This window comes from Dreissena polymorpha, chromosome 14 (assembly GCF_020536995.1).
Source record: "Dreissena polymorpha isolate Duluth1 chromosome 14, UMN_Dpol_1.0, whole genome shotgun sequence".
In the NCBI taxonomy this organism is placed as follows: Eukaryota; Metazoa; Mollusca; class Bivalvia; order Myida; family Dreissenidae; genus Dreissena; species Dreissena polymorpha.
Window position 1 is genome coordinate 48,233,728 of NC_068368.1, and position 23,095 is coordinate 48,256,822.

Sequence of the window (23,095 nt, forward strand, 5' to 3'; positions counted from 1 at the left end):
ACTATCGCACTGTCGCCATCGTATTGTCGCTTTATCGCCATCATATTGTCGCACTGTCGTCATTGAATTATCGCACTATCGCATTCTCGCCATCGAACTATCGCACTGTCGCCATCGTATTGTCGCACTGTCGTCATCACACTGTCGCAATGTCGTCATCGTACTATCGCGTTCTCGCCATCGTACTATCGCATTGTTACCGTCGTATTGTCGCACTGTCGTCATCTTATTGTCGCATTGTCGCCATCGTACTATCGCGTTCTCGCATTCTCGCCCTCTGGATTTTAATGTGTAACCACGATTGCCCCAACGGTATTCCGTAATAAGTAGTTCAATAACCGAAACTAAATCTTAACCTTCCTGCATTTTTAAATTAATAGTGTTTTCTTTCAAAAAAACTTACAAACCACAAAAATAAAAACTGTTTAGATGAACTTATATTGTTTTCTTACTTCAAACTTAAAATCTAACAGAATATAACATTTTTTTTTAAATATATACAATGCCGTTTAAATAAACAAACTAACAGTTTTCGAATTTCAAATTGATGTACTTGTAATTTAATATTGGTTGAAATCCCAGCTTTATTTAGCTAGTTTTATAATTGTCTTGCATTTATTAATAGTTTTTAAACGTAGTCAAGGTTCCATACTTATGCCATCACATCAAAGTGAATTTTATGCGAAGTTAAATATTTATTTATAAGACTACCTGTATTATTTATAGTGTATATATTTATATAATGTTACAAAACACGATAGCATAAATCATTGAAGGATTTTTCGCGTATGTTTGTTTGTATACCTATTTTATAATGTATGTGATCTCAATAGTTAAGATAAAAAATATTGTTTACTACTCGAATATGAGAAAAGCGTACAAAGCGTAACAACGCCTCATTAGCGGCTTTTAAAGAAAGTGAATGTCGACGAATAACTATTAAGTTCTGATAAAACGATTATCTGTGTGGTTAAACATTTTTTTTCTATAACAAATAACTCTTTGATTTAGCCGTTGTTTTTTAAGAAGTGTGTAAGTGGATGGCAATACATTGTATGTTTCTCTTTAACGGAGCGGAGATGTGCAGTAGCCCAGAAGGACTTGTTGACATCAGTGAAGTGTTGATAATATCTATCACTATCGCAATAAAATTGTAAATAACTAAGGCTACACAAAGACGCTGTAGTCGTCGAACAGATCTATCACCTGTTAATAGATCCGATCAGTCATTTAATTAAAGATTATTAACATATTATTTCGTCTATTCGTTTCAGCCCTCATGAGCTCGGTGCACCTTTGCAATGTTGGACTATTCGTAATCGTTCATCATTCTGCTTTATTAATTGAACGAACAGACTTCATATTTCATTTAATTAATCTATATCAAACTGACACAGTTTATGATTTCGTGATTCTAAAAGAAAATTATAATTTAAGGGAATCCAAACATAAAACAATATATTAGTGTTCACCAATAACTGTTTCGAATTTTGAACGATACATAATTGTTTATCTACATGTTCTTAGCGGTGGTTAAAATAAAGTAATTTATAAACCAATATCCACACAAGAACTTATTTCATTAAAATATTAATGACAATATAACGCTTCACAATATGTGACGATACCAGTGACTGACGATTAGGGCTTTATTCTCAGCTTGACGCGAATATTTATGCCATCAGGCTCGAAAATCGGTATTTCATTGACACACACTACATATTATGATGGAACATCACACGATTAGTAGGTACCTCCTTTTATTAAGTAAGTACCAATTAAATCTCGAGCCATGTATCGTACGCCCTGCGCTTCGTGATTACTTCGAATTTGGTCGCCTTTTTTCTTTTTACTCAAAATAACGGAGACATTCATTCATTTCAAGATGTGTGGCTTTAATGTCCCGCACTGATATCTATCAATACGACACATGAACACTAAATTGGTACCATTTAAGTGTTCTTGTGTCGTATGAATAGATATAGTCTTATAAATAAATATTTAACTTCGCATAAAATTCACTTTGATGTGATGGCATATGTATGGAACCTTGACTACGTTTTAAAACTAAAAATTAATGCAAGACAATTATAGAAATAGCTAAATAAAGCTGGGATTTCAACCAGTTTTAAATTACAAGTACATAAATTTGAAATTCGAAAACTGTTAGTTTGTTTATTTAAACGGCATTGCATATATTAAAAAAATGTTATATTCTGTTAGATTATATGTTTGAAGTTAGAAAACAACTTTAGTTCATCTAAACAGTTTTTATTTTTGTGATGTGTAAGTTTTTTTGAAAGAAAACACTAATAATTTAAAAATGCAGGTAAGTTAAGATTAAGTTTCGGTTATTGAACTACTTATTACGGAATACCGTTAGGGCCATCGTGGTTACACATTAAAATCCAGAGGGCGAGAATGCGAGAACGCGATAGTACGATGGCGACAATGCGACAATAAGATGACGACAGTGCGACAATACGACGGTAACAATGCGATAGTACTATGGCGAGAACGCGATAGTACGATGACGACATTGCGACAGTGTGATGACGACAGTGCGACAATACGATGGCGACAGTGCGATAGTACGATGGCGAGAATGCGATAGTGCGATAATACAATGACGACAGTGCGACAATACGATGACGATAGTGCGACAATACGATGGCGACAGTGCGATAGTACGATGGCGACAATGCGAGAACGCGATAGTACGATGGCGACCATGCGACAAAACGATGACGACAGTGCGACAATACGATGGTGACAATGCGATAGTACGATGGCGACTATCGCACTGTCGACATCGTATTGTCGCACTTTCGCATTGTCTTCATAGTACTATCGCGTTGTCTCATTGTCGCCATCGTACTATCGCGTTGTCGCCATCGTACTATCGCGTTCTCGCATTCTCACCCTCTGGATTTAAATGTGTAACCACGATGGCTCTAACGGTATTCCGTAACTTATAGAATTCGCATGTGTTTGCGTAATGTAAATGAAACTTGCTTTATCATAACCTGTACGTAACAGTTCAATTCTTTGGAGTGTAAGATGAGCGCCATTGTGTCTTTGGCTCTCTTGTTTAGTGTTTTTCGGTTCGTGATTTATATCGCGATTAAATTTGTTGACCACATTAAATATGTGGTCTACAAGTGAATGAATCTGTCTGTCATCATTCAACTTATTTTGCAAATATATTATTGTTGATGGATCCTAGTTTTCTCCTTATTAACTAGACGTTTGTTGATTTATAGAAATATAAAATATGTTGTTTTTTTGCTTTGTCCATAAGGCTAACTTTACAAGATTGTTTTACCGTTTACATTTGTTTGTGCCGTTTAGCAGATCTGTTTTGTGTGAGCAAAGAATTGACCAGTCGCCAAATTATCGATCGCTCCGCCCACATAGTCACGTGGTCTAGTGATTAGAAAACTCCGACAAGCAGATCGCAATTATAGCGGATTACGTGAGGGAAATTCTATATTTGTAATGACGTATTATGCTCTTTTCTATAATATAAATTATTAAAGCCGCACACTAAACTAAACGGCTTTGTAAAACGTTAATACAATCATAAAAACTTTAGAGAGAAATGGCGTAATAAAAAAAAATGAGGTAACGGCAGACTGACTATCAGAAACGTTTCTTATACATATTATATAGGGAGTTGATAAAAAATCCGTTGTAAAAATGAGCATTTATTTCATATTGATTTTGAACTTGTATTCAACCGTCTGACAGTGAATCCGGTGGCTATTCATATATAATTTTGAAAATATTTTTATTAAATGCAAATGACATATCCATATCATGATGGGTTTTTTGGTTATTAAAAATGTTTAGATCTTTGTTTAATTGTGTTATTTTTAAAAAGACACCGATTTTTTTATTTAGATATAAATTAAATTTTGATTGTAACCATAATTTAATACAGGCCTAATTTCGTGGTTTCATTAACAGATAGTCTAATATGCATTTTATTTCATTTATGTTTAATGCGAACCTGTTACATTTCACTATCAAAAAACGAAATGTTGGTATTACGGTGCTGTTCACGAACATTCGAATTGAATACATTTAGCATATTATGCATTTGCTTATTTATAACAAGATGGCCCTTATATGTTAATTTCAATTTTCACATTTCTCCCCGTATCAATATATGTTGTATTAGAAATGTTGTTGTTGTATTATAAGCCGTACATTTAACACTTGAAGTCGCTTTAAGCTGGCTAAGCCGCGTTGAAATCACCTTTTTGTTGTTTTTACTTCAGTTAAAACAATATTTAAGTTAACAATTTATAATGATTTCCCTTGTTTATGATCCTCAGAAAATAAATATATAATTGGAAATCATTTAAGTAATTAAATAGTTTTCTTTTTTTGTGTACAGTACCTAACAATGCCTTAATGTTCCTTCATTCTGAGATCCACGCAACATACTGTTATTTATCAATCATCGACAATTACGCTGAGATTAATAAGCACGTGTGGCAATTATTATGTTGCCCAAACTGCTTAATAATATTGTGCATCAAACGGTATAACACGTTTTATAGAACACACACCTGGTGTGGTTAAACTCTTTATTGTGTTTGTTTTCTCATTACTCGTTCATATGTTCAAGAAATAAAGATAAAATAATAACCTTTTATAAAGTATGTATAGCACCTACAATTTTGAATAATGATCGAACAGTAATGATCATGCATTTGATATAAAATCCGTGTAAACTCTTAAAAATTACGTCCATTCTATATGTACAACACGCTTTGTTTGTCGGACAAAATGGCGGCAAAGAATTTCAGCTCTTATAGAAGATGACTGGCTCTCCAGCTTTCAACCACGTGTCAGGTAATCACAGTAACATGGATATACGGTAGGCCTATTGTCAGTGATATAAGAAGTTCATGTATAGCTTGTCCTCGATCGATCGAGTTAGACTTATTTAAGTCTCTGAAGATGAACTGCTAAAACCACATAGTATATACACAGGTAGACAAATCGTGTTCACTTTACAAAAGTTACATATTCTCGGCAAGGTTACTGTCTAGAAAAATCTGGTAGTGTTAATTCATGAACATTAATCTCAGAAAGTGCTTAAATCCAATTATTTTATCATCAAATGATCGTCCATTTTCTGTTTTTCCATCCATTAAAGTTAATTAAATCTAAACCAGACTCTTTTTAGGAAACTTTTATATCGCATGCTAACTATTCCGACCAAACCTCGATTTACGAATCTCTGAATGGCTGGTCAGAGCGATTTATTTCATTCATAATGAAGTTTCCAATTATCACGACAAAAAACAATTTTAAATATGTGTTGGGCTCGTTCGATTGTAAATAAATATTTTACTGAAAAACAAGTCCGAATAATTGTCCCGAAAATCCAGTCTAGCTTAAACTAGTTTGTTGTCACATAAATTACCTAACACGAGTTACGTCATAACTTTCGCAATTAGTTGCAACAATATAAAAATACGGAAAGCTGGTTCTGTTATACCTTTTATCGAAGGAACACAATAGGATGGTATTAGATCAAAACGATACTCTAACGCAGAGCAGGTCCGTACGCCTATAATCGGCACTTGTCGTATAACGATTAAAGAGGTACCAACTAGCTCTGCCGTATGTTATTGTCTTAATATCATAGTCTGTGAATTAATTAGTCATTTAAACTCTGTTTAATATGACATATGTGTCATTTGATATTATTTAAGTATGACATTAATTCCATGTTCTATATAATGCAATCCAGAAAATGTAAGTTTATTCGGAACACTTTTACCTGTTGTGGTTTTTTTGTGAATATGCAGCTTAGTTGATTGGACGCAATGAGGTTGACGGTTTACACAAGGCCTAAATGACTTCATCAGTCTACAATCGAGTGTGCATGTGTGCTCTCTACTTAGAGTAGCATTTGGAAACCCTTCATACAAGAATAACTCATTATACCACAGCATGTGTTGGACATAATCAATCTAGATTATGTGTAGGGGTATACAAAAACGTGCATTTTAAAAATAAATATCACTTTTCACGCACAATTTAGAATTGCGATGGAACGATTGGCACAACACGGTGTTAACGTGGAGATCATATATGCCTTACTATGATTTCGTTGCATATCATACGAAATTGTTAAGATTGTTAAACAAGATCCCAAATGTCACTGGTTATGTTTTAGTGTTTAGAGCTGTCAACAATAGTGAAAGAGAACACTTTCGGAGATGCTTTGTTTATTGGAAATTAAAATGAATGTAGGTTAGTATGTTTACATGTCAAAGAAAGTAACAAAATGTATATAAATGCAGGAAATCAGTTGTGTCCGTGGTCATAGGGCAGGTTTCCGCGATTATTGCTTGTAGTAAATGCCGTTTTCTGAAGGATAAAAAAACAGAGAAAAAGATGATAAACATGTAATAAGTTCAATTGATTATCAATACAGACTTGTGTACATGTTCGAACATGTTCAAATGAAGTGACGGACAAAAACTGTAATATTGATATTTAATCCTCGAATCCATTGTTCACCGTTTACACAGTTCCAGTGAAATAAAGACAAGGTAAATTTGAAATATAAAACTCAAAGATAAAACTATAAGAAGCGGAACATCCTGGTAATATGAATACCTCTTTGCTGCAATGAAGCAGCAAAACTACGTATTGACATATGTTCACTATTTGCTGATAAAAGTATCAGGCAAAATGCACTCAAATCAATTTAAAACTATTGCATCGTTACAGCAGAACATCAGAAAGTCTCATTTAAATCAGGAGAATAGTTGCATGGAGATAGCTTTACAGTAAACTTATTGGATACTTTTAATTGACTTAACTCTGAGATAATTAATTGAAGAGGGACAAACTAATTGTATGAAAAACAATTTGAAGAAAAGAAGTTTCCAATGAAAAATCTTTGAATTTCGTAAGAAATAATTCGAACAAGCACGTCTAGGATTATACATCTATCAGAAATCTTCAATACCATGATTCCAAGATAAATAACTACAGCAGCAGGACCTACATAGAAGTATGTTCATTCCCCTTGCTAAATAAGCGCCTTACACTGTTTAAATAATTCGAGTCTGTCGTTGCCCAGAAATAGCCAGTAAAAGAAGGATAAAGTTGCGACAAACGTTGCCCTCATTTTGATCTATTTTGATCATCGATGCCAAAGTCTGACCTTGATTAATTTTAAATTTAACAAATCCAAGAAGTCTGCCATCTTAAATGTGAACCTCTTTTGGAAATACAACGCGAGATGTTGCTGGTAAAACTAACACAATTCCAAATGCAATTGGAAGGACAAAATTGTATCGGCCGTTTCAAATGTAAATGTAAGAGATTGTTACGCGCATTTAAAAAAAATCCAACAAGCAAATTGGTTGAATTGATATCCCCCGCCAATATGCTTCTGGACACAAAAGTGTTATATTTGACACTCAAAAAAGCATTTTTTCAAGATACAAAGGGCCATAACTCCTTGATTATCCAATGGTGTACAATGCCATTTGACGTGCATTACCCTCTAATCCACATATATATTCATACCAAGTTTCAATGAAATCCGCCAAAGCACTTCCAAGATATGGCTCCGGACACAAAAAAACATTTTTCCAAGATACAAAGGGCCATAACTCTGTTATTAACAGATGGTGTACAATGCCATTAGACGTGCATCATCCTCTTATCCATATCTATATACTCATACCAAGTTTCATTGAAATCCGCCAAAGCACTTCCAAGATATGGCTCCGGACACAAAAGTGCCGGACGGACAGAAAGACGGATGGACAACGCCAAAACAATATCCCTCCGCCTATGGCGGGGGATAATAAATTATGTTAGGTGTATCTGAATTGTTGGGAACATTGACCTAAATGAAAAAGGGGAAAAAATGATGGGTCATATTTAAAAAGGGTGGGGCATACAAATGCAAGGATCTCATGCCATTCTGCTATAGAAAAGTTCGTGTGTAATACTAGGTGAAGTAGAAACGTAATTTTTCAAAATACATCAGAAGTGATTAAGACAGCATTAAAAAGAAGTTATTTGTGTGTCAATAAATGTCAAAAATGTACTAACACATATCATATCCTGTTAACATATGTTTTATCTTTACATAGTTATACACCATAACTTAAATTAAGCCCACCATCTCTGCAGAATATGTTTACTTACTGCAAAATTGCCAGTGCTTTATTCAAATAGCTGATACCAGATTCCACATCACCCAAGTCTGTGAATACCAGGCCTGAAATAGATGGCAAACAAGAATTTAGAACTAGTGAAAAACTAATTCAAACGGCTGCTATGTCTTTCTGGCTGAAATAAAATTGTAAGACATGTCCCTTCAGAAACTTTGTTTTCATAGGTGCTCTTACTATAACTAATAAGAATAACATCGTTGTAACGTTAATTTATAGGCAATATAAGGTACATGAAGTAGGTTACTGGTACAGACAGAGTGGTGGATATAAATTTCTTAATTGAGTCACTCTATTTATTACTAAAAGCAGATAAGAAGAAAAGTACCATCAGGGTAATTACACAAATCTTAGTTTTTCAGAAAATCCCACTATCCTGAGATGGTCAATTGTATTTTATTAACTTTTCAATATGATCCAATCCTTTATTTTATATATCATGTGCTCAGGCATTTTAAACATGATCATGTGAGTTTTATCTATGGTTTTAAAATCAGAATTTGATGATATCTGGGACTTTGCACACATGAAATCAACCCTTAAACAAGCGATGTGTTTGTGAAACACTATGTCCACATATATTTGACCTTTGACCTTGAAGGATGACCTTGACCTTTCACCACTCAAAATGTGCAGCTCCATGAGATACACATGCATGCCAAATATCAGGTTGCTATCTTTATTGTTGCAAAAGTCAAAGTGTACATTTAATAAGCGATTTTGGCCCATATATTTGACCTTTGACCTTGAAATATGACCTTGACCTTTCACCACTCAAAATGTGCAGCTCCATGAGATACACATGCATGCCAAAGATGAAGTTGCTAGCTTCAATATTGCAAAAGTTATGGCAATGTTAAAGTTTGACGCAAACACACAAACAAACAAACCAACAGACAGGGCAAAAACAATAATTCCCCCACTATAGAGGTGGGGGGACATAAAAATAGATGGGCATGAGTTTAAAAGTTTTGTGGCAAATCCTGGATCCCTCTATCTAACATGACAGTACCGATATTATAGAGTAGCCTCCCCTTCATGTCACTGTACTCTGCAGCCTTGATGCTGCCCTTCAGTTCCTCACACAGCTGTAGGCTCTCTGTAAACGCAGATTTGGCCTTCTCCAGCTCAACCTGTTCGTTGAGATGGTAAACTGCACATACAAATACTAAAATAAATCTACATAACACACTAATAACAAATAAGTTTTTAGTTTGACTATAGACTTGGTATTCTTAAAAAACTTTATTTTTTGTGTGTGTAAGGAAATAATTTGTATGATGGGAAATACTGGGAATTTGATTTGTTAACATTCCTGTCACAGCTTTTAACTATATACATGCATATGTTAGCCATAAAAAATACCAATTTTGTAGCGACTAATTACCTATATTTGTGTTTTTTTTTAATGGACTAGAATTGTGTCTTACCAATTTTTGTTTACTTGTTGCTGCCTCATGTCTCGACCTATACGTGTTGCCTATAGTGGTCAGGGCCCTTTGTTGCTCTACCTTTTCCCCTCATCACTGCAAACCAATGGAAATCAAATGAAATCAGAGGAAATCAATGGAAACCACTTAAAATCAACAGAAACCAGTGGGAATCAATAAAGACCAGTAGCAATCCAAGGAAACCAGAGGAAATAAATGAAAAACAGAGGAAATCAATGCAAACGAGTTGAAATCAATAGAAACCAGTGACAATCAATATAAACCAGTGGCAATCAATAGAAACCAGTGGAAAACAATGGAAACCAATGGCAATCAAGAAAAGAGGAAATCAATGTAAACCAGTGGAAATCAATGTAAACCAGTGGCAATCAATGGAGACCAGCGACGATCAATGGAAACAGTGGAAATCAATAGAAACAATTTTCATTCACATCCAAGATATCATTTAAACAAATATTCTGACAAAGTTTCATGAAGACTCAAGAAGCCATATAAGGAAAAACACCCAGCCCCCTGGTGGCCATATTTTTCAAGCAACTGGAACCATTTTCGAACTTGTCCAAGATATTATTGGGACAAATCTTCTGACAATGTTTCACGATGATCGGACAATAATTATGGCTTCTAGAGTGTTAACAAGGTTTTACTATAGCTATATAAGAAAAATGCCACAACCACTTGGCGGCCATGTTTTTCCACCAACCGGAACCATTTTCAAACTCATCCAAGATATCATTGAGACAAATCGTCTGACCAAGTTTCATGATGATCGGACAATAAATGTGGCCTCTAGAGTGTTAATAAGGTTAAACAAAAGCAATATATAGCCATATTAGGAAAAATGCCCCGCACCCTGGACCCTGGCAGCCATACTTTTCAAGCAAACGTTACCATTTTCGAACTCATCCAAGATATTATTGAGACCAATCTTCTAACCAAATTTCATGAAGATTGGACAATAAATGTGACCTCTAGAGTGTTAACAAGGCAAATGTTGACGCCGCACAACGGGCAACAGACAAAAGGCGATCAGAAAAGCTCACCATGAGCACATTGCGCTCAGGTGAGCTAAAACCAGTGGCAATCCATAAAAACAGTGGAAATCAATAAAAACTAGTGAAAATCAATGGAAACCAATGGTAACCAATGGAAACCAGTGACTATCAATGGAAACCAGAGGATATCATTGGAAACCAGTGTATATCATTGGAAACCAGTGTTAATCAATGGAAACCAGAGGAAATCAATGGAAACAGACACAATTGGAAATCAATGGAAATAAGTGGAAACCAATGGAAATCAATTGAAACCACTGGAAATCAATGGGCACCCTTAGATGTCAATAGAAACCCGTAAAAAGCAGAGAAACCAGTGGAAACCAATTGATACCAGAAGTAAGATGATGCATCTACAAACTAACCAGGAAGATGATAATAAGGATACCTTAAAACCTGCTTCCATGTTTTAGCTATCAAAGCTCTCAATCATTACATATTATCTTCTATAGTATAAACCAATTTATTTTAGCGTGATGTAATCGAAAGCTTACAGAAACCAGGTTACGCTATCGAGTTCGTTTCCTGGGAAGAACCAGTACTCTGTGTTTGGTGTAGATTTAAAGATCCCACAGTTGGTATCAAACCCGTGATCCCAACAGTCGCTAGATGAACGCCATATCCATGGCGCCACAGCGACCTATCCAGAGTTATCCTCTTCATCAGAATCAGAATAGATGATGCTATATACAAGGGTAAGTCTCTGCAGAATTTTGTTGAGGTCGATGGTAAGGATCCATACTTTTATTTTTTTTCTTACCGTAAATTTGCGGCCATAAGTCGACCTAAAAACGCTCTCAAAATTGACTTAAAAAGTCAACTCAACTTATGGATGAGGTACTAAATAAAAAAACATATATCTGTGCCGTTTTTTTAAAAGTAATTCATCTCCGAAGCGGAGGAATGATGACTGTTTACGGTAAGGCCTACTCGTCTTTTACTTAAATGTCCGCCGATAACAAAATACTCATGTTTACATTGGTTTTTAATTCATTAACCTTCGTAATAAGTCCAAATAAAAACATTTAAAAATAACTTCCAAAATATTAAACATTTGTGACATACGGTAAAGTGGCGAAAATTATACATTATGCAATTTGTCTATTGATACATCGTCCGTTGTCTGCTAAGTACATGAATAGACAAGGGACAAAACTGTCACAAAACCAGGTTTTCATTGTGAAAAAAAAATCTGATAAAGGGAGAAAACTCAAACTGAACTTTTGAAATGACCAAAAATAATTAACCCCCTTTGTAAGTTTTTTTTTTTTTTTAAATCTATTTTTAGTCGTGGCGACCTTGACATTGGAGATATTGACGTGATTCTTTCGTGGGACACACCGTCCCATGATGGTGAACAAATGTGCCAAATGATTTTAAAATCTCACAATGAATGACATAGTTATGGCCAGGACAAGCTTATTTATGGCCATTTTTGACCTTTGAACTCAAAGTGTGACCTTGACCTTGGAGATATCGACGTAATTATTTCGCGCGACACACCGTCCAATGATGGTGAACAAATGCGCCAAATGATTTTAAAATCTGACGATGAACGACATAGTTATGGCTCGGACAAGCTCATTTATGGCCATTTTTGACCTTTGAACTCAAAGTGTGACCTTGACCTTGGAGATATCGACGTAATTATTTCGCGCGACACACCGTCCAATGATGGTGAACAAATGTGCCAAATGATTTTAAAATCTGACAATGAACGACATAGTTATGGCCCGGACAAGCTTATTCCGCCAGCCCGCCAGCCCGCCAGCCAGCCAGCCAGCCAGCCCGCCAGCCAGCCAGCCCGCCAGCCAGCCAGCCCGCCCGCATTCGCCAATCTAATAACCAGTTTTTTCCTTCGGAAAACCTGGTTAAAAATCGACTGCTGACACTTGTACCCATTTAAAGTTTATCCGTGTAAATCCAAACTGTCAACAGGTGCAAGTGTCTTTATGCCAACAATTATCGCTTCTCGGCCTTTTGACTAAGATCAAAGTGTAAAGTGTAGTGTTGGCATCCTTTCGATCATTTGTCTTTATTGCATCACGCCTTAAATAGTTATCCGTAAATGATATGCACAACGGTTCTGCTACAAACTACTTCTGACCAATCAAAAATAATTACTCTATCGTTGGATAGGCCTTTAACCAATCGCTATTGTTCAACTTCACATGGTATATTTTTTTATTGGATGAAGGTGTGGTTTCGTTGATTTTTTCACAACTGTCCCACAATTAATGCATCACCCTGGATTATTAAAAAGTGTAATTGGACATATTAAATACACAATTACTTTCGATTATCTGCAGGGCTCAACATAAACCTAAAAACCAACTTGCCATGCCGGGCAAGTACTTAGAAAACCTACTTGCCCTGAACGTAAAGCCACTTGCCCAATCTTGAAATATCACATGAACTGTAAACCTCATATTTTTTAATGAAGATCAAAATGATACACCACTAAACCTTTTTTATTTTTGCACATTTAACAAAATGATTACAGCATTTAACGTATAATTAAAATCTAAATTAAATGCTCTTTGTTCTTTTTTGCACTTGCCCGGGAGGACAACTAGATTATAAAATAACTTGCCCGGACACAACTTTTACTTGCCAGGGGCAATAGGACAACCATTAATGTTCAGCCCTGATCTGCTAAGTATAATTAGATAAGACGCTTTTCCAGAATGCAGAAAATATTCCTGAGGTATCTCGTGATTTATGAATATGTATATAACAGTCGAATAGCGAGCGATGCGAGTGTTGGTAAATTCACGTGTTTCACGCATAATGGCGAAAGCGTTGTTGATTATTTGAGAGCAAATTACAATTATTTTGACCATATAATGAATTTCTTCGTTCAAGATTTTACCATATTTTCACATCAATAGCACTTACATTTGAATACAAAAATATCTGCTCATTGTATAAACGCTGAAAGTTATTACGTTAAATGGGATACTTATTTTGATTTGTGAAATATATATTAAGTTCGAAATAATCAATGATACGTTATTATGACTTTGAAAAATAGAATATATTTTTCGTGATAATAAATAATTGAAACCTTGAATGTTTCGTTTTAAATATATTCTTATTATTAATATCCAAAACAATGTCAACTGCCGGTACAAAAGCCCTCAGAACTATGACTAAAACGTCAATTAAACATGTCCACGATATTGAGGAAATTTACCCCCGACTTATGGCAAAGTCAAGGCAAAAAACCAAGTTTTTCTAGCCACATTATCTACCTCGACTTATGGCCGAGGTAGACTTATGGGCGAGAATGTACGGTAATTGGATGTGTCCTATAATTTAATTTCTACATTTCTGAAGAGATCAAATAAGCAAGCATAAATTATATTTGGAAATTTAGGTAATTTTTTTATATATTGACATTCAGGCTCAAAGGTCCTGGTGAAAGCCTGCTCTGGAAGTTCCAACACGAAACAACTGCAGAGAATCTTACATTGCCAGGTCCAGGCATCTCTGATGCAGCCTCAGGGCTGTGTCCAGGTCACCCCGTTTGCAGTGACACTCCCCGAGCAGACGACAGGCTAAGGCAATGTCCTTCTGTTTACCAAGCCCCTCAGACAACTGCAGTGCCCTCTCATACTCTTCCAATGCCTCCTCATATTGACCTGCCCAAAAAAGGTGTTGTTGTTTACTTGAATATTTCAGCATTTTAAACAGCATGTCAGGGCTGTCAGTAAATCTACTCTCTTTTTTTCCTGAGATAGCCAGAACTAAGAATAACTACATATGTGAGCACCTAACAACTGCTCTGCTTATATCAGAGGTTGGGAAATGATAAGGGAAGAAAGGATTTCATTCCCCAATCCACTGACCAGTTATGCGGCCTGGGCAGGGATATAACCATACATGCCATAATTTTTCAGACCAATTCCGGAACATTGAGTTAAATTGTCCGGGACTTTTGCCGATTTTCCGGGACATGTATAAAATGTAGCGATATTTATAGACATATGCATTTTTGGTACGTTTTTTTTTGTTTCGCATCGTTAATTGCAAAAGTTCGAAAGCCTATCCGAAATACACTTGATCTATTAACGTCAAATTAAACATTACTACTTCCGTTACTAGATACAAGCCACGTGTTTTCAGTGTAAGCGTTCTAAACATAGATGGTGACGTCACTGCCTTATTGTTATTAAGACCGGTGTGTAACGCGTAGTTGTTGATACGCCTTTATTCATTTATAACAGTTATATAATAAAAAATACAACAATACAGTACCGTTAGATCGTCAACTCAAATCAATTCACAATACATACAACCAATCACAATAAAACAAATACAACAAAACAGTATCTGCTGGGCGTTTTGACATGGCGAACGCAATTCAAATTCACTTATTATTTTTAACGTTATGTTTACTGGGGGTTTAGAACAAGACAATAATAAACCTAGTGAGGATGACGTTTTTATATGCTTACTTTTTTACTCAACTTCTTTGTCGGTTAAACGTGCGAACATAAACTGCTTTTAATTTTTTAACTCAGCGATGTTCGACTTCAGATGTGTGAACAACTATCCTTTGCCCTTACGCAGCGGGAAATAATGACGTAGTAGATTTAAGTCAATTCACAACCACATTAAACGATGCCGCCTTTTCGGTTTGACAGCGAACGTGAGACAATCGATATGATAACAGGACCCCTGTTAATTGATCGATTTTGACACGTAGCGTAGTCTGCCTATTCGGGTAGGCATTGTCATGGAGGCGCTGCAGATATACACAGATTCGAGGTGAAGTTAAGCCTAAGATAAGGTACATGTATTTATGGATTTTGTAAATTCCTGGACATTTGACAGATTTCCAGGACAGCGGGACAAGTTCTTCATTTCCGGGACTGTCCCGGACAATCCGGGACGTATGGCATGTATGGATATAACCCACAATTCCTGGATTTCAGTTCAGTGAACTAAGATAGCTAGCAAGCCCGATCAAGTTAGAGACTTCTGGGATAAAGGAAGGGACAGAGTTCATGCTTAGGCTCATTCTTATTTTTAAATCATTGTTAAATGATGTGGTCTAACCAGGATCTTGATATACATACCATACTTTTCGTACAGTGTTGCAACTAAAGTACAATAGTTGGCTTCATCTTGAACATCAGCCCTCCTCTCAGCCTCTCTTTTCTTTGTTTGATATTCTGTAATAAAGATTTAGCCGATCAATTACTGGTTTAAAGGATTTGGGATCATAATGTATGCATGCAACAAAATCAATCAATCTATGATCCCCGCAACAGGTCCGGTACTTAAAGCGATCAATTGTGATAGTATTGTTTGTAAGCACACATTTACACGAAGTGTAATTTACACGAAGTGTTATGGTCAGATAGGAGTGTGGGTTTTTGTCTTGCCTAGCAAAAACTGTCGATTTCGTCTGATTTGTTACTTTTTTATTCTTAAACGGTTGAAATGAGGCCAATTTTTTTTTTGGCCAACGTTTGAAGATGATACTTAGCTACAATTTTATATAGGTTTATAAATTTCAAACAATAATGACTTTGTAGTTTGTAATTTGCACTTTTGTTGAATTTGTGATATTCTGCCCATTCGACATTTTCAATGCCTTGCCTAATAATGGCTAGAGTTAGCAAAGCTGTGAAGTTGTATTTATTTCAAAGTCGAAACACTATCGTGCATTGATTTATTGCTTTTATTTCAATATAATTATAATTTTCGGACATTTAATTTTTTCTCTAAATTTTCGGACACCTGTAATTTTTTAATATTTTCGGTATCGAAATTTTAGGACACATTTTTTTTTTCATTATTTTTAAGTGTCCGAAAAATTAGAGTAATAAATGTTACCACAAAGTTATTGACCTTATCGCGATGACGTCACAAAAGGGGCAGTCCCTTAGCGACGGTGAAAACAATGCCCTAGATACGGTCGATTTACTACGCTGATTGAGCACCTCTGCTGATATTTCGTCAATTGCATTCCTATTGGTAAGTCGATAAGTAATTAAATGTCCTGTAATTGGTGTTTAAAATGTCTTTTGACTATTATGAAGGGTTAGATTGCACTTCGAAAGCCCGATATGATCAGAAAATAAAACTAATTGGACTAAATGAATGTCCGTACAAATTGCAAGCTGGATGTTGGAAAAATGACCCGACCAAGTGGCCGATGATCGAGTGCGGCGACATTCATGATTAACTTTCTCACTGAGACACCGGGTAAATTCGTTTATTCTGTAATAATGGGAGTATCGTTATGTGTTGATGTAATGAGTATTGTCGTTCTTTTCAGGGTTCATTCATCTTCGAACATTATAATTATATTTCTACTATGTCAATTTATCATGCTAATGTGAAGCTGTAAAATACGTAGGGACATCTGGTACATGACTTACTGAAAGCCTTAGATGTGTTCATTGTAATGAGTACGAGTGACAAATATTAAAATTAACACACATATATCTGTATAAATATTTGTTTTTCAAACATTATTTACCCCCGTTGCTGTCAAACGTAATTTCTTTTTTATGATTAAATATAACAAAGACAAAACTTCTTTAAACTGGGAAAATTTCAGAAAACAAAGGAATTTGGTTACTAAAATATCTCGAAAATCTATGAATAAATACTTCATTGACAGGTGTGTTGGTGGCTGCCAATCCAAAAAATTCTGGCCCACTGTTAAACCTTTTCTGACTAACAAGGGGAGTAACACTCATAAGGATACAATTTTATGTGAAAATGATACTCTTTTGAATGACCAACAAGCTGTATGTGATACTTTTAATGACTTTTTTGTTAATGTAGCCAAGAATATTGGAAATGATAGTATTTCAGTAAATAAGGAACACCCTAGTATAATTAAAATAGCTCAACATAAGAAAAACAATGATGTAAATTTTAATTTTGAACCAGTACAGATGGATTTTGTTGACAAACAAATAGATAAATTAAATTGTAAGAAAGCAACGGGTATTGATGGCATTTCAAGTAAACTTATTAAATTGGCAAAACCTACAATAGTTGCTCCATTAACAGATCTCATCAATCAATCTTTTTCTACTGCAGTTTTTCCGGATCAACTAAAGTTAGCACAAGTGACACCCCTGCATAAAAAGAATAGTACTTTAGATAAAGGTAATTATAGACCAGTAAGCATTTTGCGTGTTGTGTCGAAATTATTTGAAAGAGCCATCGATACTCAGATATCTGACTTTTTTAATGTACATTTTCATGCTTTCCTGTCAGCCTTTAGACCTGGTTATGGTTGTCAGTCCACGCTGCTTAGGGTAATAGAAGACTGGAAAAGAGACCTTGATGAAAATAAGTATGTAGCAGCAATTTTGATGGACCTGTCCAAAGCATTTGACTGCCTCCCTCATGATTTGCTGTTACTAAAGCTTGAAGCCTATGGTGTCACAGGAAGTGCCCTTGAACTTATTGACAGCTATCTTTCAAACAGAAAACAATGTGTAAAGTTAAATGATATTAAAAGCTCATTTCAAAACGTTTATAAGGGCGTTCCACAGGGATCTATTCTGGGGCCCGTCCTTTTTAATATCTTTATTAATGACATTTTTCACTTTGTTCAAAATAGCAATCTCTACAATTACGCAGATGACAATACCCTCTCTTTCTTTGACAAAAATTTGGATACAGTAAAACAAACATTAGAAAATGATAGCATGACATTAATTCAATGGTTCTCGGATAACAAAATGGAAGCAAATCCTGATAAATTTCAAGCAATATCACTTGGTAAGAAAACACACGATTCTAATATTTCTTTTACTTTGGATGGCTCTGAAATTAAATGTGACGACGAAGTCAAACTTTTGGGTGTCACCATAGACTTCAGGCTTAACTTTGATACTCATATTTCCAATATTTGTAGAAAAGCATCAAGACAATTAAATGTGTTAAAAAGACTAGGGAACAAACTATGTAAATTAGGGAAGATAAACATATATTACTCATTTATTATGTCAAATTTTAATTATTGTCCGTTAACATGGCATTTCTGTGGCAAAGTCAACACTAAAAAAATTGAAAAAATACAAGAGCGTGCACTTCGTTTCATCTACTCGGATTATACTTCTACCTATTGTGAACTATTATCCAAATCTAAATTACCATCGTTGAATGTACGTCGCTTAAGATCTATAGCTTTAGAATCTTTCAAAATAATACATAGAGACACACCTTCATACTTACATGACCTGTTAACTGTTAAACAGACTTCATATTCTTTCAGGTACTCCAATACTGCTGTTAAACCTAAGGTAAGGACCACAAGATACGGCATCAGCCTTTTCCGCTTCAGCGCGGCCAGGCTTTGGAATTCTCTACCGCAAAACTTCAGAGACCAATCGAACTACAATTGCTTCCGAAGTCTGGTCAGCTAATGAAGTGGAGAGAGTTGCGCTTGTTCTTGCTGTTCCGCAGCTTCATAGCCTTATTTATTTACTAAATTTAGTTGTAGTTTTGTTTGCATTTAGTTTTATTTGTACTGCTTTTATTTATTTTTGCTTGCATTTCCCTTGTTTTCTTCTGTTTGCTTTGTTTGTATGTGTAGTTATCATCCCTTTCCAGTCTCTATAACCCTAAGAGCGTGAGTACTTTTGTTTTTGCCTAATTTGTGTGCATGTATTTGCTGCTTTTTATTTCTTCACTATGAAATATATTATAATTTGTGTTATGCACTTGTGAGGAAGTTGCTGATCAGTTCTTTCCAAATCTGATTTGGGGGATATATGTTTTTTAGAATTGTCTTATTTGTCGCACTTTTGTGCTTATTTTCCTATTCAGTTTCTTATTTATTTTGTTTTATTGCAGTTTTTAGACCTAGGTCAAGATCAGCAACTTCAACACAAATTTTAATTTAATGTATTATTTCTGCCAATTGTATTTGTGATGTTTGTAGTCTGCCAGTTATTTAAATTTTGCCTCTGCATGAATATATTTGTTTTAAATACCTCATGTCTTAAAAGTCTATAGGATTGATTATGTATCATTTAATGCTGATGTTTGTTTTAAATATGCATGTTATTTATTGCTATTATTGTAAATGTCGGTTAATAGCTATTCATAGCTAATGTTTCTTTGTTACACATGTACCGACTTAAAATAAAATTTGATTTGATTTGATGATGTCGACCGTTTATTGTCGTAACATTAAATCTTAATACGGAATGACGTCTTTTTAATTAACTGATACACGCTAAATACGTTACTTGTTTTTTTACGTAAATTTTATAATTATTAAATACTTTAATAAATTAATCGGGCTAGTATCTTTACGGTGTAAATTTCTGATAATCTAAATTGGACATGACTTTATATTTGACCATATTTCACATATCTAATTTAAGCAACTGTTAAGTACATCGGCGTTAATTATTCATCCAAATGACTGCTTAATACTACCAGAAAGAGGAGACATGGTGGCATCTATCGTGTTAAATGACACTGTCTGGACCACCCAGTGTGGTTTATGACACCTTTTTGTCAGTTAAGTTTGGACAATATTTGATCAAAACCAGATAATCGGATTATGCAAAACAAAGGGGCAATTAAACACCAGAATACAAAAGCTTACACGATTTTAAGACTGATGCAAACAATCAAATGAAAAATATTGCATTTAATTTTATTAAATGTTTATTTAAGGTGTCAACGTGTTTTTTAAAGCAACTGTATATTCAATTATTTCGGCATTAAAAATTTGGCTAAAATGACTGCTCAGTATGACAAGAGATGACATAGAGGTATCATAAATTGTGTTTAATGACCACATGTGGTTTATGCAGAGCCCCAAGTATAGGTCCCCAGCTGGCTTTATGACACCGTGTTTTCTTTGTCTGGACAGTATCCGATCATAACGAGATACTCGGTTTGTGATGAAGAAAGGGGCATTCAAATACCTAACATGCGGAAACAAAAAGTGTCAAAATTGGTGTGAATTAAATAAAAACAATAACATTGATCATGATAATTTATTTAATACGTAACAAGGTAATAAGGTAACAAATATAGAGGTTCAAATCAGCTACTATATGTTGCATATATTTAAAATGTATTGGTTGTTTGTTTTCATCCTTATTTGTGTTCGTTCATTAAATGAAATTTATAATGAAAGAATTTCTATTTCTGGGTATTTTTTTTCTAAAAAATGGTCGCGAAGATGTGCCTTAACTTAAGAAAATTGCGAGCAGTGTTAAATATTTCAATGCAAATAAAATGGCGACAGCGCTTTTGTTTTCACCGTCGTCAAGGGGCATGTAACTCTAACTGACGCAAGTGCCCGGATGTTGCGATAAGGTCAATACAGGAAAATGTTTCACATTCTTATCCGAATGTCTCCCTTGTCCGAAAACTATCTACTTACAACAATAATGCGCCGATTAAAATGCTTAATAGCTACTCACTTTTAAGCGATCTAATATCATGAGGTTCCATTTCAAAGGTTTAATTACGTGAAATTAATGGTGGTTGCCATATTGTTGTCTCTGTATTAAATATGAACGAGAATTTCCTGATTCGTTTTTCGCGGTTAGGACTATAGGTTTCATTCCACTAAACCATTGTTTATCCGTCTCCTGTCCCTTCTTCTGAAGAGTTTCTCTTTTTTGTCTGTTTTTTTTTAAAAGCCAATAAGCAATCATCCACATGCCGTTTGTTGTTATTTTTTGGATCCTATGTGCATCTGCAACATGTTGGTGCATTTCTTTAGGAACTACGTTCAAAGATAAACGTTATGGATGCGTTTATAGAAGTACAGTCGATTGGTGTAGAGCGGATTTTAGTGAGTAACGGATAGCTTAATCGTTTTTTGCAAAATACTTTAATTTATGTTAAGATTTATAGTTTTCTATTAATTGAATACAAAAAGCCTATCATTGTTAAGTCGATTCAAGTTTTTGTTGATGTGTATCAATGTTTACAACTGTTTCTTTTTTCGTAAGCAAAACAAGGTCACGTTATGTACGCACCGTTTTTGTGACGACAGGAAAAGTGCAGACGAATGGTTTCTTGAATTTTGCAGATTTTGTTTGGTAAACATAATGTTCATTGATGTAATATTTTAGTATTATGTGTTCTTTACAAAAGTAAGCATGCTCAGAAACCAAATTGATGCGTACCATATAAAATAAGCATGAAAGCTGCAACTCGGGATTTAGTGAATAACGGACATGTGGTGACCCATATTCAGGAATGTGGGGATTGTCTCAAAATAAATATAAACTCAATTGAAGTTGTCCATGTGGTAAGCGTGTGGCTATGATATTAATAAGTAAAAACATCATTTTTAATGAAAAACAAACAAATTATAACGAAAAATCGATTTCTCTGAAAACATATTTTCCGCTATCAAATCTATATATAGATTCAACTCAAAATGACACATCGCTTTGAACAGCAATTACTTCATCAATTGTGCAGCGATTTCCATGAATTTGGTCTTATTAAACACAGAAATGAATTTCCTTTCTGGAAATGTACAGATATTGCAATTATTTTTTACAGATGCTGTGTCAAATTTCAAGAAATAACACGATACACATGTAATCCGATAAAGACCTGAGGGATCCGGTAATGGCTGAATCAGTGTACCATGAAATTCGCGCTGTAAACAAAAAAATATTTTTCGGAAATTTAAAACCGCTGGCATGTTTCAATAGGAAAGACATGTGTCTATCTAGGTTTAATGGTTTAATTACTGAATGCATGTTGTTAACGTTAAAATGAGACTCGAAGTCCTTAGCTATCCGTTATACACCAATCGACTGTACTATGTTGTTTTTAAATAACTGCTAAAACCTCTGAATCTGAATCTGAATGGATACGTTGCAGGGCCTTGTAAGGCGTAGGTCGCAACGGGAGAGAGACTAGTCCAACTGTGGATTAAGCAGCGCAGTCCTAAAACTGTTGACGGAAGCCGCGCACACAACACTGTCACTAAGTTTGTTCCAGTCTAATACAGTTCTGGGAAAGAAGGAGTTTTTAAATTGTTCGGTTTTACACACAAAAGTTTTAAAGCACTTTGTATTATTTGTCACTTGGTTTTCTAGGATGTTTGTAGCTTGATAGTCATAAAATGGTTTAGGTTTAACGTTTCGTTTATTTCTTGCTGGTGTTAATATGTCATGACAAGGTAAGGCTGGCATCTTCCCCCCGACAACTTTGTACAGGAAGGTGAGTCGATTGGTCTTTCGTCTGTCCTGTAGGCTTTGGAGTTCCAGTGCTTTCAACATTGACGATGCACAGCCTTCGTCCCACAAGCGGTAATCCCCTGTGATGAATCTAGCCGCTTGTCTCTGGATGCACTCGATATTGTCAATATGTTTTGCTAGATGTGGATCCCATA

At 35.1% G+C, this 23,095-nt stretch overlaps 1 protein-coding gene and 1 long non-coding RNA gene across 2 annotated transcripts; both read right to left on the reverse strand.

Annotated features, from left to right (window-relative positions):
* Positions 1-6,234: 6,234 nt before the first annotated feature.
* Positions 6,235-9,736, reverse strand: LOC127856988 (uncharacterized). Its single transcript, XR_008038274.1, has 4 exons — positions 9,653-9,736; positions 9,235-9,355; positions 8,197-8,269; positions 6,235-6,393 (listed from the first exon to the last, which is right to left on the reverse strand). It is a non-coding gene; the product is annotated as an uncharacterized LOC127856988 (long non-coding RNA).
* A 4,460-nt stretch (positions 9,737-14,196) lies between these two features.
* Positions 14,197-21,308, reverse strand: LOC127857347 (tonsoku-like protein). Its single transcript, XM_052393747.1, has 3 exons — positions 21,156-21,308; positions 15,813-15,908; positions 14,197-14,372 (listed from the first exon to the last, which is right to left on the reverse strand). Exons 1-3 carry the CDS (start codon positions 21,184-21,186, stop codon positions 14,197-14,199), a joined length of 303 nt encoding a protein of 100 aa, XP_052249707.1. The 5' UTR covers positions 21,187-21,308.
* Between the last annotated feature and the right edge of the window lie 1,787 nt (positions 21,309-23,095).